At 37.4% G+C, this 14191-nt stretch overlaps 1 protein-coding gene across 10 annotated transcripts in view; it reads right to left on the bottom strand.

Annotated features, from left to right (window-relative positions):
- The window catches only part of SHANK2 (SH3 and multiple ankyrin repeat domains 2), an 810144-nt gene that overhangs the window by 234300 nt on the left and 561653 nt on the right, over positions 1 to 14191 (bottom strand). For 9 of the 10 annotated variants that reach the window (XM_014517615.2, XM_025197122.1, XM_014517581.2 and 6 more), the window contains 2 exons: positions 6604 to 6686; positions 4785 to 4909 (listed from right to left, as the gene is read on the bottom strand). In XM_014517615.2, coding sequence (XP_014373101.1) covers positions 4785 to 4909; positions 6604 to 6686 — 208 coding nt within the window. Of the gene's footprint in view, positions 1 to 4784; positions 4910 to 6603; positions 6748 to 14191 lie in introns of all 10 variants that reach the window. The other variant, XM_025197264.1, reaches the window with a different exon arrangement.

The raw sequence follows: 14191 nt of genomic DNA, 5'->3' as shown, positions 1-14191 counted from the left end.
TGGTTTTTGTGGCCCTCAAACTGGCTGCCGCAATCAGGCACCGGGAGGCTGCTGGCTCCAGGCCCTTAAAGTGGCAGGAGGACCCTGTACTCCGCCACAGCTGTGCACTGAAATAGTGGCCTAATTTTAAATCTTTCAGATCAAACCTTGATTTTTGCCTTCTTGTTATAATACAGCCTCAAATTGTTAGTCACCTACTTTAAATTCCAGTTAGACTATAAACAGTCATCACTACTCCAATAATAATAAAATTTCAATCTGCCTGCAAATGCAAACGATTACCTAAGTGGCAATAATGCAAGTTGTAATGCTTCACTTAACGGAGAAGAACAAATAATATTGTATTGGGAAGACATTCCTCAAGTAGTTTCATTTTTCTAGTACGTATATTTTAGTATCATTATGACACTGTCAATACCATTGTCACGTGATACCAGATATACAAATATCCACAGTACATGCTTGAAAAGCTGGTTATATGAACTGCAACTTTGCATTGGGCTGTAATTGCTTTGTTGTACAAGTTGTTAAAAGCAGGTTTGTTTTCAATTTGTGTTTTAATTTATAAAAGAACAATATAGATCTAGTGCAATGTATTAAGATTGGTTTGGCTAAATATTATTAATGCTACACAATTAAAAGGACCTATTTGTATAAAGGAAATAATGTTATTAACACAGTACCTTTGAAAAGCAAATTCCATGGGGTGGGGGGGTAGTAGTAGTAGTAGTAGTAGTAGTAGTAGTAGTAAGGGCATTAGTAGAATCATGATTAAAATTTGGTATTGCCATAATCTACATTTCTAAAATACCTTCTCTTTAGAAAGACCTCAAAAACTGGAAACTCATTTAAACCTGAGATCTTCCTATGAGGAAATATGGTTGGACGTAGGCTTTACATATGTGGAAACAAAACCAGGAAGAGGTTAAGTGATCAATATAAAGTCATCTCCAATTCAGTGAGAAGAGTACAGAACTATTTTGCCTTGAACATTTTTTTTAACTTATCAATTTAAAATCTTTCAGATTATTTCTCTAATTCATAAATAATTAAATTCTATAAATATTCATTAAGTAGAATTAATCAAATCATAGTATCCTATAAAATATCATTGAGATGGATGTATGTACACACGCATGCTTAACTCAAATTAGCTGTAAAACTTTTTCAGCAGTTATAGTTCATAAACAAAGATTATGGAAAACTTACTAGGCATCTTTTTAATTTTATCAGTATTTTGCTTCGTTCCTAATAATCTTTTCACTTGGGCAGGAACTATATTGTAATCATGGCATATAGTTCATTAAAATAAAGACAGATGTGTAGGTGCGTCTACATGTACATTTACGGCCATTTAAAATTTACCGCATGGGAAGTTTCTGTGCAGTAAGCAGGAATAGGCCAGCATCTACACAATCAGGTATCAAAGCATATTAACACTGTGTACAGACTGACTTGGGAGTCCCAAGTCAGTTCACACATACACGCACACATAGTTACTACACAGTAAGTCATCTATACATGTGCTACTGTGCCAGTAACTAACTGGGAATAAATTTGATACCTGCATGCTGAAGGTATAAATTTACATTCAAGTCTGTGCTAGTAACCATATTTACTACGAAGTATGGGCGTGCACATATAGAAGTGTGCCTATACTGTGCAGTAAATTTTGTTACTGCGCAGTAAATGTGGATGCGCCCAGTGTTCCCCTAATTATAAAACAGGCAAACAGGGAGGGAAAGGGTGGGGGAGGGGAAATCCATGTTTAATGGTTTTTCAGAGCTAACAACAGACCACAAAACTCAAGAATGCTGAAATGTTCATGAACATGTACATTGTAACCACTAACTCTTGCCCATTTTCTTCACCTCAAAGAATATTCTTGACCTTTTTAAACAGATTATTTGTGATATACGAGGAAGAACTACTGAAAAGGTAAGATGAGTTCATACTAGTTTATTCACACATCCACATCCACCCACCCACCCACACTATTTTTAAATAAGGAGAAAGAAGTGCTTGTTTCTCTTCTGTTTTTCAGTTAAATCTTCTGGCTGATGCCAATTAGCCCTTTGGCGAAGTCATGTTAAAACTGCATGGCTTTCAGGGCACCCACATCCAAAAATAAACCTGAAGTAACAAAGTATTCTACCTTTTTTGCTGCCCAATCCTTTCCAGGCAAGCAAGAAAGCAAAAGTATCCATCCCTCCTTGAGCAAGTTTTGAGTAAGCTTAAATTAAATTGTTGGCAGCCAAACAAGGCACTTGTTTCCTGAAAAGCCTATCTTTCCCCAAGGAAGCTCCTTCCCAGAAGGATGAGAAGTCTTCCTCAGTTCCAAACCCCTTAACTCAAGACCTCACCCTGCAGTAGGAGCTAAATGTCTGCTTGCTCTTCTAATCAGTCACCTGGTGAGCTGGGCTCTCCCATTTTAATTCCTCACCTGAAGCCTGACAATTAGCTAGCTCACTTGTTGTGTGCAGTCGATTAGGCTCCCAGCAGTCCATTTACTCTTTCCAGATATACCTGATGTTGTATATTCCTTCATATCTGCCTTTTGCCACAAGGGGAAATTATTTGAGGCACTTTCACTTCATACTATAAAACTTGAGTCAAGCAAGAAATTGCTTGGGAATAGGAGATTTCAGCCCAGGTCATAATCATTTTACACTGAAATACTAAATGCATTCAACCTTTTAGTCATGTATCACTTAAAATACTCTTTCTAGTATATCAAGCTTTTGTATGGTTGAAAAAAAAAAAAAAAAAAATTACAGCTACCATACCTTAAATTTTAGTATCTCTGTATCAGTGCAAGTACTTTAAAGGATAGTTAGTTTTCTGTCATGGAGGGTACTGGGCAATATACAGCTGATAAAATGGAAGACCATATCTTCTTTACGTTAAAATTCCTCAGTAACTAAGATTATTTGACTTATGACTTTTCAGCATGATTTATTCCACAGTGGATTTTATACTTTAATTAGTATTTCTAGTCAGAATATATGCAAAACTTGATTTAGCTTGAACTAGGATTGCATCTTTCAGTACAATGCAGCTAGACGACACAACATGAACTAAGGCCCTGATTCAGCAAACCCTCCTTATTCAATAAAGCTTTTAAGCATGTACTTTATGAACTGGGACTTAAACAAATTTAGTATGAAACTTCAGTTGTTTGCAGCATACCAAAAAACTAGTTATGTTTTCATACAGCATTAACCCTACTAGAGTTCTTGCACTTCTTCAGAATCTCCTAAGCAATTGCTATAAGCAGTTCCTTGTCAGCCTGCAACCCTCTCCTTGATGCTAACTTAGACATTATTCTTGACTGAAGCAGCCAGTAAGGAGCACTTGTGAAGATGAAGAGAATGGATTTAGCTATGGCACCTTCTCTATTGGTTTTTGAGCAGCAAGTGACTTTCTAAACAGAGCACTACCCAAAAACTACACACCCATCACAACAATAATTGCACCCAATTATTTATATAAATGGATATACATACTGAAGTTAAGTTGTCAGTGCCTTCTTGGTATTTGTATTCTTTAAGTAAAGCATAAATTGTGTAAAATGTACACCGATAGATCAGGAAGGCATATGAATTTGCTATCTGAGAGGTCCATGAAGTCTGTTCTTTCATTAATACAAAGGAAATTCTGCAGACATTTTTAATTAAATAGTCATGGGAGTTAATTGCATAAATTACCTGTGCATTCAAGAGACAAAGAGAACTCTAACTTTCACCTTCATAGAAAGATTTTATATTCCAAGAGAAAAAACTTAAATCCAAATGCGTTTAAGGAAAAAAGTCAGCACAAAACTATTCACAAGTAAGAACCATAAAACATCAAAAGAAACAAACCCAAATAATAAACTTTGTGCCTATACTGACCACTAATAATTTTATAAGTTTATAAGTTCATATTGCAAGACACAACATCACCGCACTGACTATCAACAACAAGCAATTGTCTATTTGAAACAAAAGTTAATCACAGCAATATTTTCACATCGTCATATTTTTGCTACAATAATAAATCTATCTAAAAATATACAGGACTTTTTGCTATTGGTATTTAAACAAATGTAAGCATCTGGCCACGTCTATCAAATAAAAAAAAAAAAAAGTCTGGAGAGAAGCTTTTTACAGATGCAATTAAAAGAAAGTAAATTCCATTAATCCTTCATACAATCATTCCAACAAATAAAACCATTACTTGTTTTCTTGAAGTGAATATGCATTTAGAATGCACTATCACCAATATTTTATTCTATGCAAGGAAATAACTTTCTTTTCCACTATTACTTATCTAACAGATGTAGATTACTGATGTTTTTTATTAAAATAATTATTGCCAAGAGTTGTACAAAAAATGACCCTTCAAAAACCTATTTTTTAATTTTAAGAGAAATGTTCTTAAAATTAGTATGCCATGCAGGTACCCCAAATCAAACTATATTGCAAGAAGATTAAACAAAGAACAAAAAAAAAAAATCAGAGAAAACACATTTTTGCCTTGGGTACACTTTCAAGGTATTAAAAACAAAACAAAACAGGCACCCTCAAAAAACCATGATACCTAGAATACTTCTATTTTTCTAAATGCTGTTCAGGACAAAATACTACAGATAATATAAAACATATTAGCAGTGTCAATCCACTAATCCATCCTCTGGAAACAAATCTCTTATACAAAGAGAGAAAAATTGCAACAGAATATGGTCTTTTCCCAAATCTCACTCCCACCAGATTATACATAAATCAGAATCCATGTATTCCTACCTCGATCAAAAAGTCTCCTGTTCTCAAGCCAGCTTGCCATGCTACTCCACCTTCATCCACAGATTCTAGGTACTGCAAAGCAGGAAAGGCTGGAGTTGGGGTGAATTCTTCAATTGGTGTATCAGCTTCAGGGAAAAAAAAATAACCCACAATATTCATTAATTCCTTTTTTTTAATATTTACAACTAAAAATGACTTAACTGAAAGGACAAGTATGGCATTATCATTTATAGAAATAAGAAATATACAGGGTACTAGAGTATGACAGGCCCTTGTCTCATATTCTAGGTACTGGAATACAATATCTAGATATTGGGAACAAAGAACAACCCATCTGCAATGGCAATCTACAGTTCTTCTCTTCTGAGGGAAACCAAAAATCCTCCCCCCACACCCTAATAACTACCTTCTATTATGCCATAAATCAAAAAAAAGAGCAACTAAAAGTAGCTTAATTTTTATAACAAATTTCATATTCACAGACAGGTTTTTTTGTAAACATAGCATATGTAAAAATGCACGTTATTCTAAGAAAGAGCTTAATTCACTTTTAAGCAGTTCTCTAGTTGAAAGGGAAATTTGGCTAACATGAAAAATAGAAAATCAAACTAAAATCTTTGTTCTCTCTCTTTATGGTTTGTTTGTTTTTTTAAACTTAACAGAAAAGGATCAGTTTCTACAGTAAAAAGGCACAGCAGGCCTGGTAGCAACCCTGTATCATGAAAATATATTATTAAAAAGGTCTTTGGATCTTTCACCTGAGGAGTTCTGGCCCTTAGGCAGTAGTATGGAAATACTTAGGCTTATACTGAGGGTGTGACCTCCTCTTGCTGCATAGACAACTCATGCCAGCCGATCAGACAGTGGCTTTCCTAAGGGGTTCCCAATAATATACACTTGGCCAAGATGACGGAGGAGAAATGCTTTTATAGCAATAGAAAAAGGGCATAAAACATTCTAGTAAAAGGGGATAAAAATGGTGTCACAAGAATGAGGGTGTGGAATATCTTTCATGGCCACATATGGGCTAGCCTTTACTTGGTAGGCAGGCAGGGTAAGGGAGAACTCACGTAAGTGAGGGGGGAGGGAAAAAGAGGGGGACATACCATCAATATTTTTTTTAAATGTAAAAGAAATAAAATGTAGTGTTATGTTAAAAAAAACAGACCCTAAAATAGAAATGTTCAATTCTGCAGAATCCTATAAAAGTAGATTTTAGTTTTAAAAACCTGTTAACACATTTTAACATGAAGAACAGCTCTCAAGCTGAACACACTACAGGCCATGCAACATACGTGCAGTTTCTGAAGACGTAAAAAAGATCATATTTTCATACTAAAACTGCACCAATGTCACCTTGTAGAAGATACACACCTATTTTGAACACGTCATCAACCTGTTTTTATACTTGCTATTCATAAAGATATTTTGAAATAGACATCTGAAATATAGAAGGTAAGAATCTTTATTTTTTAAGAAGCAAGATTCCCACAGTAAGGCTTAACTGCGGGGGGAGGAGACATGGTACACGATAATGTTGCAAATGCCTTGGCAATAAAATAAAACTCCCCCCCTCCCCAAACAAAGATTCTACAGAGTTCACCCCCACATAAAACCCCAAGCTGCTCAAAACAGAAACCACTAAAATCCATCCGAGTAGTACAGCATACAGAGAACACTGTTGTCTAGCAACCAAGTGCACCAAGAATAATTCCTGCTTATTTTCAGAGATGTATACATTTTTCACATCAGCACATACCACACATGTACATACACAGGGAAAAAAAATAAAAAATAAAAATATATATATATCACATACCTTTTGCACCTCTAAGTACAAATCCAAATCCTTCATTGTCTTTTTTCTGCAGGACCACTGCCTTTTCTTCAATAATGCAGTCACTGTAGAGAGAATTCCGAGGATAGCGACCATTATTACATCCCTTCATCACCACTGTAGTAGCTGCTCCTCCAGTGTGCAGGTTCATCATCATCACAGCCAGTTAATCAAATAGTGCAGTAACCAAGCATGGGAAAAATTATAAATGAACAATAGTGGAGGAAAGAGACAGAGACAAAGCTTAATGGTAAAAAAGAACATGACAGTGCAACTTAAAAGGAATAAAGAGACAGAAGAAAACGAAGAAATCATGCATGATGGTTTTTTCTCTATAGAAATGACTGAATGAATGTGTGATCATGTAATCTGTGGGCTAGCTAAGACTCTAAAAGAAAAGAAAGTAAGTGAACTGAATGACAGTATCATTAATAAACTCCTCAATCGTGGATGTACCAGATGCATCTTCTAGTGAAGCCAAAATGAAACCAACCAGAAGAAAAATGAGGCAGCATTTTAAATTTATAGATAGATATCTGTTTGCTGTATAAGCTAGCTAAAAGGCACAAATACAGTCAGAAAGCTATGCCTTGCATCAAAAGCCCTTTTTCAATCCTATTGAATGTTGCATGCTGCAAGAATCCCACATGACCATCTGACAGCCTACAATGCTAACAACGTGCAGCTGCCTTGGCGTCATCAAGCACAATTTCCACAGCATCAAGAATCTGCATAATTGAAATAGTAACAAGCCTTGTTACAAGCAGGAGAACACATTCTTTAAAGAATATGTATTTTCTGCAAAACAAATAAATGCTGTAAAACAAGGAGGGAGTTAACAAGTCAATTAAATGCAGGCAGCATTTTCTTAAAGAAAAAGTAGCCATAGGATTCTTGCTGGCATTCTCAAGAAAAAAACAACCAACAGTAGACACTGGATGAAGGAAGTGCAAATGGACCAAATTAGAACTGGCTTAGCAGAGATTTAAAATCTATAGATATATATCTAAATCTATGTACAGATAGACAGACAGACAAAAATTAAAACTTGCTGCTTGCTTGTACCATCTTCCACCTGCAATACACACACACACACACACACAAAAACTAAAGCCACAGAAAAGCTTCTATTTGTCCAATTTCTCACCTTTCTTTCCAAGTAAATAACCACAATTGGGTTCATACAAATGTTTCTCTCAAGTACTCATTATAGACTGCATGATATTCTCTCCATAAGGACAACATTAGGTTAACTATAGTATTTATGAAGTGTATATACTACAAAAATATGGCGGTGAAATGGCTTGATACTCAACAGTATTGAAGGTGGAAAATAGTATAAGCAAGCGCAAGTTTTAATTTTCATTAAAACTTGGTCAACTTCCCTTGACCATTCTGGGCTGAATTTCATTTCACTGCAGTTTTCTTCCTCCCAAATATGCATAAGTTTTCTTTACAGCATCTTCTTCCAATGTAGGAACATTCACTCTTATCTTCATCATGGTGAGTGCACCCATGAGCCTTAGACATCATTGCATAGCAGATGTAACATGCAAGATATAAACACTGTCCTGTGTATCATTCTTGAAATACAAATGGAAATAATGGAGAATACAAAGCTGCAAGCAGCAATTGTCTAAGCCTTGAATGTATCAACAGGTTTACCAAAGGGGAAAGAAAAAAAATTGATAAAGTAAATCAATACAACACACCACCACTAGTTAACAATAATTTAGAGGGTACTGGGGGAAACTGAACACAATAGAAAGTTTAGGGTTTTATTTTCCTATATCCTCTGATAAATGCCATAGAAAATTATGAATATCAATATTTAATATTTTAACACTAATTCATTCAATCCTGCTCCAATGCTAAATTAATATTTTAGCTTTTTTTCTAAACAAGTACTAGCAATAAGTTAATTCTTCTCTCCTGTCATAGTTGAAGAAGTCACAAAAACAGAACATCATAGACCTGGTTTCTATTGTTGGTTGTGTCATGGCCTTACTGCATAACATTGGGTAAAACATTACTTTTGGGCCACCTTTCCACCTCATAAGAGGTATGTTATTTGTTGAAACTAACATTTTCAACAACAATTGTTGAAAATTGTATACAGCCAGACTGCACACAGCCAAAAAGCACTAAGTTTTCTTGAGACAACAAAAATACAAGAGTCCCATGATAGCTGACAAGCAAATTTAAAAAAAAAAAAAAAATCTGTTTTCCAATATGGTGAGACAATGTCAAATTAAGAACACCTGAACACAATCAAAAAACTATCCATATGAGTAACTAAAACAAAACTTGTCTACTTTCATTTAGTCAACAGAAAACAGGGACTTGCAGTGATCTTCTGACTCAATTGATTGCACTTCAAAACTTAAAAGTAGGCACAGTAAGCATAACTTTCCCTCCATACTGAAGAGATAGGAATCCAACAGCAGAAACAGAAAGAGCAAGGGAAGCTAACAACAGACAAGAAGCTCATTTTCATATCCCCCAAGGGAACAAGAAGTCTAACTCTCAGAATAGTTTGCAATATAGTTTCCCTGGTTCCTTTATTCAATGTTAATGTCAAAGTGTTCAATTTATCCCTATCGAGACATGCTGAAGACCTGTTAGCAACCTATCCGGGGCCAGCAGACTGAAGAAAGCCAATCCTGCAAGCAGGTTAAATTATCATGGAACAAGCCTTCTTGGCAGAACGTCCTCAATCCTGAAGGTGTTGTAAATACTTAGCTACATGGTACCCATATAAAGGCCTAACTACCAGTGACAAATAAGGGAGACATGTGATTTTATAAACCCATCCAGAGGGCTGGTCTCCAACAGGGGAAAGGACTATTTCATCATAGGCAGGTTTAGAGGATCATATGGCTCTACATGCGCCTGAGTGGTCCCTGCTATGATGATGATGATGAGCCAAATGTTAAAAAGGTAAAAATGATGTGAATTCAGTTGTCCTGCTTTGACAAACTGAAATTGAGCAGTGTCCATGTAGCGGGGTACATAAGCTAATGCTATGTTTGCCATGAACAAGGGAGGGTTGTAATTTTTAATATTACTGTATTTACTCAATTCTAAGATTAGGTTCTAAAGTCAAGGTCTCGACTGGGCCTAGGAGGCTCGGTGTCCTGATCAGCTGCCATAAAGGTGCAGCAAGAGTCCAGGGCTCTGGTCATACCTGGAGGCTGGGAGAGGCAGTCAGCTGACTGGTACTTCCAGTGTTGGGGGTGCATTATAGTCCTTGACTCTGATGTGCTCCTAAGGCTAGGAGTGGGAATCAGCTGACTGGCCTCCTAACTGCCGGTGCAGAAGCAGCCCGGGATCATGATCTCAGATGTTCAACTAAAGGCACCATGGGATCTGATCCCTGATCCCACAACTGTGCCAGGAGCCAGCAAACGATTAACCTGACATGAAATTGACTAAAGCAATGGACACATGACTTGTTGCAGAAGCAAGAACGACCCTTTGGAAAGTCCAGAGTAATCTTGGAGTAGTGTGATACACTGGTATAAGGTTGTCCATTGCTCATTCACTTCACATTTAATATGGATGTAAGGGCAAAATACAACAGTATGCAGTGTATCATGTATTCACACTTGGCACTTTTTGCCCTTAATACAATGCAATATTTAGGCAAACAGTTTAATAGCTATCAAATACTCAGAGATGTGCTTTCTCTGCAACAAATATCAAGTTATGTTGATATGTCTAGGCAATGAGAGAAAGGAGGACAATTTAAAAGCAACGTTAAAACACTAGTCCTTTAAAAAGCAAATCCATGCAACATGGGCAAGAGTACTGCTGAGCTAGAACAGATACAGCCAGTGTCTTAAAAGCAAGAGCTACTGAAAGTAAAAAATGGATGCAGAAACTTTTGTAGCAGGGCAGAGAAGGACTAGAGAGTTTTTAATTAAAATCATAGAAATAGATCTATCATGAGGACAGGACACATTTAAAGAATTGTCAAATCGTTTTCATAATCCACAAATTCATTACATGTAATTTGTAAAGTATTCAACTTAATGGGCCACCAAATGGCAGGTAATGGCAAGTTGCTGCTTTGTACATGAACAAAATCTCTTCCTGAGTAGAGGAAACAGTTAAAAACGTTTAAAAAAAAGAAAAAAGAAAAGGTGTTCTGGACTGCTTTTCGAGAAGTTATCAATGTGAGTACCAAGGTTCAGACTTCTTAACAGTCACAGTAGAAGTCTACAATTAATTTTTTTGCCTGCTTTGGTAATAAAACTAGGAGGTCATTGACATGGTGTGAGGTAGTGCCTACAGCAAATCTCACTGCAAATAGAATTCTAGTGAAGAACAGGTTTAGCTATTGCTAGAAAGGGTCAGACTAACTTACTATTTATAGGTATTTCCTCACTGTAACAAGTTCAGGAATGTGAAGCTGATCCTAGTAATTAAGAGCATCAAGATTAATGAAGACTTTGGATTTGATTGCTTGAGTTTCTCTGGCCATTGATCATCCAGCTGTATGATTTATTGCTGCAAGATGTAGAGACGGAATAAGAATTCATTGAGGGAGTATAAAATTACAACAGTGCTTGGCACCATACAGAAGAAACAGGAAGATACACACATGGTCTCTGTCCCAAAGTGCTTACAATTCAAGGCAAGCCAGTGTGCTACTCTGTTAAATTTAACTCCAGACTTGTTTCTAGTTTCCAGAAATCCTCCCTTATTCTGCTGATGCTGCTTCAGATTTACATGCTGATGTTACATTCTGGGTATTTTGTAAACTATACAATAAACATCAAAACTGTAGTAGGATGGGAAATACTAGCATCAAATCAATTTGTAAGTGGATATAAATAGAGAGACTAATACACTGGATATTGAGCAGTACTTTAAACAAACATGTTTTTATACTTTTTCAAACTGTGTGTGTGGTTGTTTATATACATTCTCTCTCTAGTGCCATTTGCTTTTGCATATATACATATTTTAGGCGAGTATGGAAGACACCACAATAGTCATCAATAGTTAAGAGTGATCATGCACCTGGACAAAAGGAACGCAATTTGAAAAAGTACGATTGCTCAGGATAATGGAGGCGATGCACCTACACTAGAGTTACTATCCCCACCTATTTTATGGCCATATTACAAAACAAATATGCTTGGGCTGAGATTCTTCTGTTCATGTTCAGACAGGATCATAAGACGTATGGAGAAGATACTACGTGCAAGGCACACTTTCCAAAATCATGTTGCTAATCTATGTCTTTGGCATTAAAATCTTATGCTAGACCAACCTCAAAGGCGGCAAGAAGGATATGACAAACCAGGATTAAATAAAAAGCAAGCCTGGTCTCCTTTTCAGCAGCGTGTGTCCATTGCACAGAAACACTACTGTGCAGGCACTCTTACCTGAAGGCGCTGGACCTCCAATAAAAAGACATCATTTGCATCATATGAGGTTGTCTATTCAGTATGCTGTATAAGAGTCAGTAGTGCCTGGGGTATAGTCCAGTTTGCACATATACATTTAACAAATCTAGACAATTCCCCTCATTCTTTTGCTGCATTATTTTTAGTGTATATGCATACACACTTACAGAGATCCCTGCTTCTCTCTACATCCGTGTGTCAGAAGAGTGCTTGTTTCGGACAGCTGGAGCCTTATCAGGTCTCAGAATAGCCCTTGAAACCAGCCCAGGTTTGGCATTTAGAGCAAGGAAGTAGCCAGAGCTTCTTCCCACTCAGAGACCCCAGCCTTTTGGTTTCTCTCCCTCCCTGGCTCTCTGAGGCCCCGACTCAAGGAGTTAGCATCCAGGTCTATTCCTGGGAAACTTCACCTTCTTTTGTGGCCCAATGCAACCCACAGTTCCAAGAAGCACAGAAGATAGACTCTTTAGTGAAGGCATTTACTGGGGCAACGGCCAGCCAGACAAAGGAGTTAGCAGTCCCTCCATCCCCAATCTAGGCTGCACAGCCCTGAGCACCCCCAAAATTACTCAGCTATTCCCTTTAGTCTCTCTATGCACCCACTCCTGTTGGTCCCCAAACTCTTCTGGCCCCAGACCTTGTACACTGCTTTTTTTCCAGCCTGCTTTCCCTTTTGTCATGTTTATCTCCCCTCAACATGCCCTGGGTGTTGGTTATCACACTTCTCTTCATAATGCCAACACAGCCATTCAAGACTGCAGATGTTAAAGGCACATTTCTTCTTCCTGTAGAAGATGCATTAGCACTTAACCCCTTCTTCACTGTGCATAAGTTCAGGAGCTAACTTGGGGCCTAGACTATTACAACGACACTGTGAACATAGTTAACAGAAATATTGCAGTAAAACATGTAATCTGTCATACTTTAACCCATGCTCCATCCACTCTTTACAAACTAAAGCCTCCTCCAAACACTAATAGCACACACTTGACCATGAAGATTTTTTTTTTTTTTTTAGTTTTCCTAAATAACGGAGTAAGAACCCGCATGCCAGTTACCTGTGTATAAGGCCTGTTAAACCATAAGCACCTAGGGTAACATGAAAAACTATTAGTAAACAGCAATAGCCCTGGATAGGATCAGTCGCTCTGGGGCTACCAGTCCAAAACTGTTATTTTTTAAATATTGGAATTGCAGACATTTATACAAAACTTGCACAAACTGTTCAGTATTGTCTGCCACACACTACAATTAGGTGGAAATCCTTGGAGCCATCTTTCCCAAAAAGTAAATATTAGACGATGATATTCAGCATTGGATAAAGTGTGCCAGTACTGCCCTTGGACATCTCTGAAATCATGTCTTTAACGATGAAGACATCTGGACCCAAACCAAACTTCTCGTCTATCAAGCTGTTCTCATCTCCACCCTGTTGTACATTGTTCCAGTCTCATACCCATATCAGAAACACCTGGAAAATTACCACTAGTGATGTACTCGAAAAATCTTCCACATGAACTGGAAGGACAGAAGAATGAACACCAGCATTCTGGCTCAAGCAAATTCCACCAGCATTGAAGCCACATTTACATGACATCAGCTCCACTGGACAGATTCCATACAGGTGTCAAAAATCAGCTCCTAAAACAGGTCCTATACTAGTTGAATATACAGATCTTAAAATTAGCCTCCTTAGTTATCAATGGACTCACCACAGACTTCGCTATTCAGTGGATGACTGTCATTCTCATAATGCAGGCCTGGGACAGGCAGGCATTGAAGGACAATAACAGTAACCCTGTTATCCCCTCAATCCCTTTGGGGCTACCACACCGTAAGAACATAAGTAGTGCCATACTGGGTCAGGATAATGGTCTAGCTAGCCTACTATCAAGTTCTGATAGTAACAGGTGTAGAATCTTTAGAGGGAGAGCACTGAACTGGATAGACCTATAGCAAGTGTTCAGCCCCTGGCCCATGGTCCCCAGTACCATGTTATCCATCCCACAGGGCTCCCCATGGGTCCAAAACTTTGGCAGTGGGAGAGTAGTGTCAAATTTCTGGACATATTGAGAGAACTATAGGTCAGATAATGTGGCCCTGTTATCTGGATTGAGGGCACAGGGTGGTATAGGGGCAAACTTGGAGATTTTATT

The sequence above is a fragment of the Alligator sinensis genome, unplaced genomic scaffold (assembly GCF_000455745.1).
Source record: "Alligator sinensis unplaced genomic scaffold, ASM45574v1 scaffold442_1, whole genome shotgun sequence".
Taxonomy (NCBI): domain Eukaryota; kingdom Metazoa; phylum Chordata; order Crocodylia; family Alligatoridae; genus Alligator; species Alligator sinensis.
This window is presented reverse-complemented; position numbering and strand designations above follow the sequence as displayed.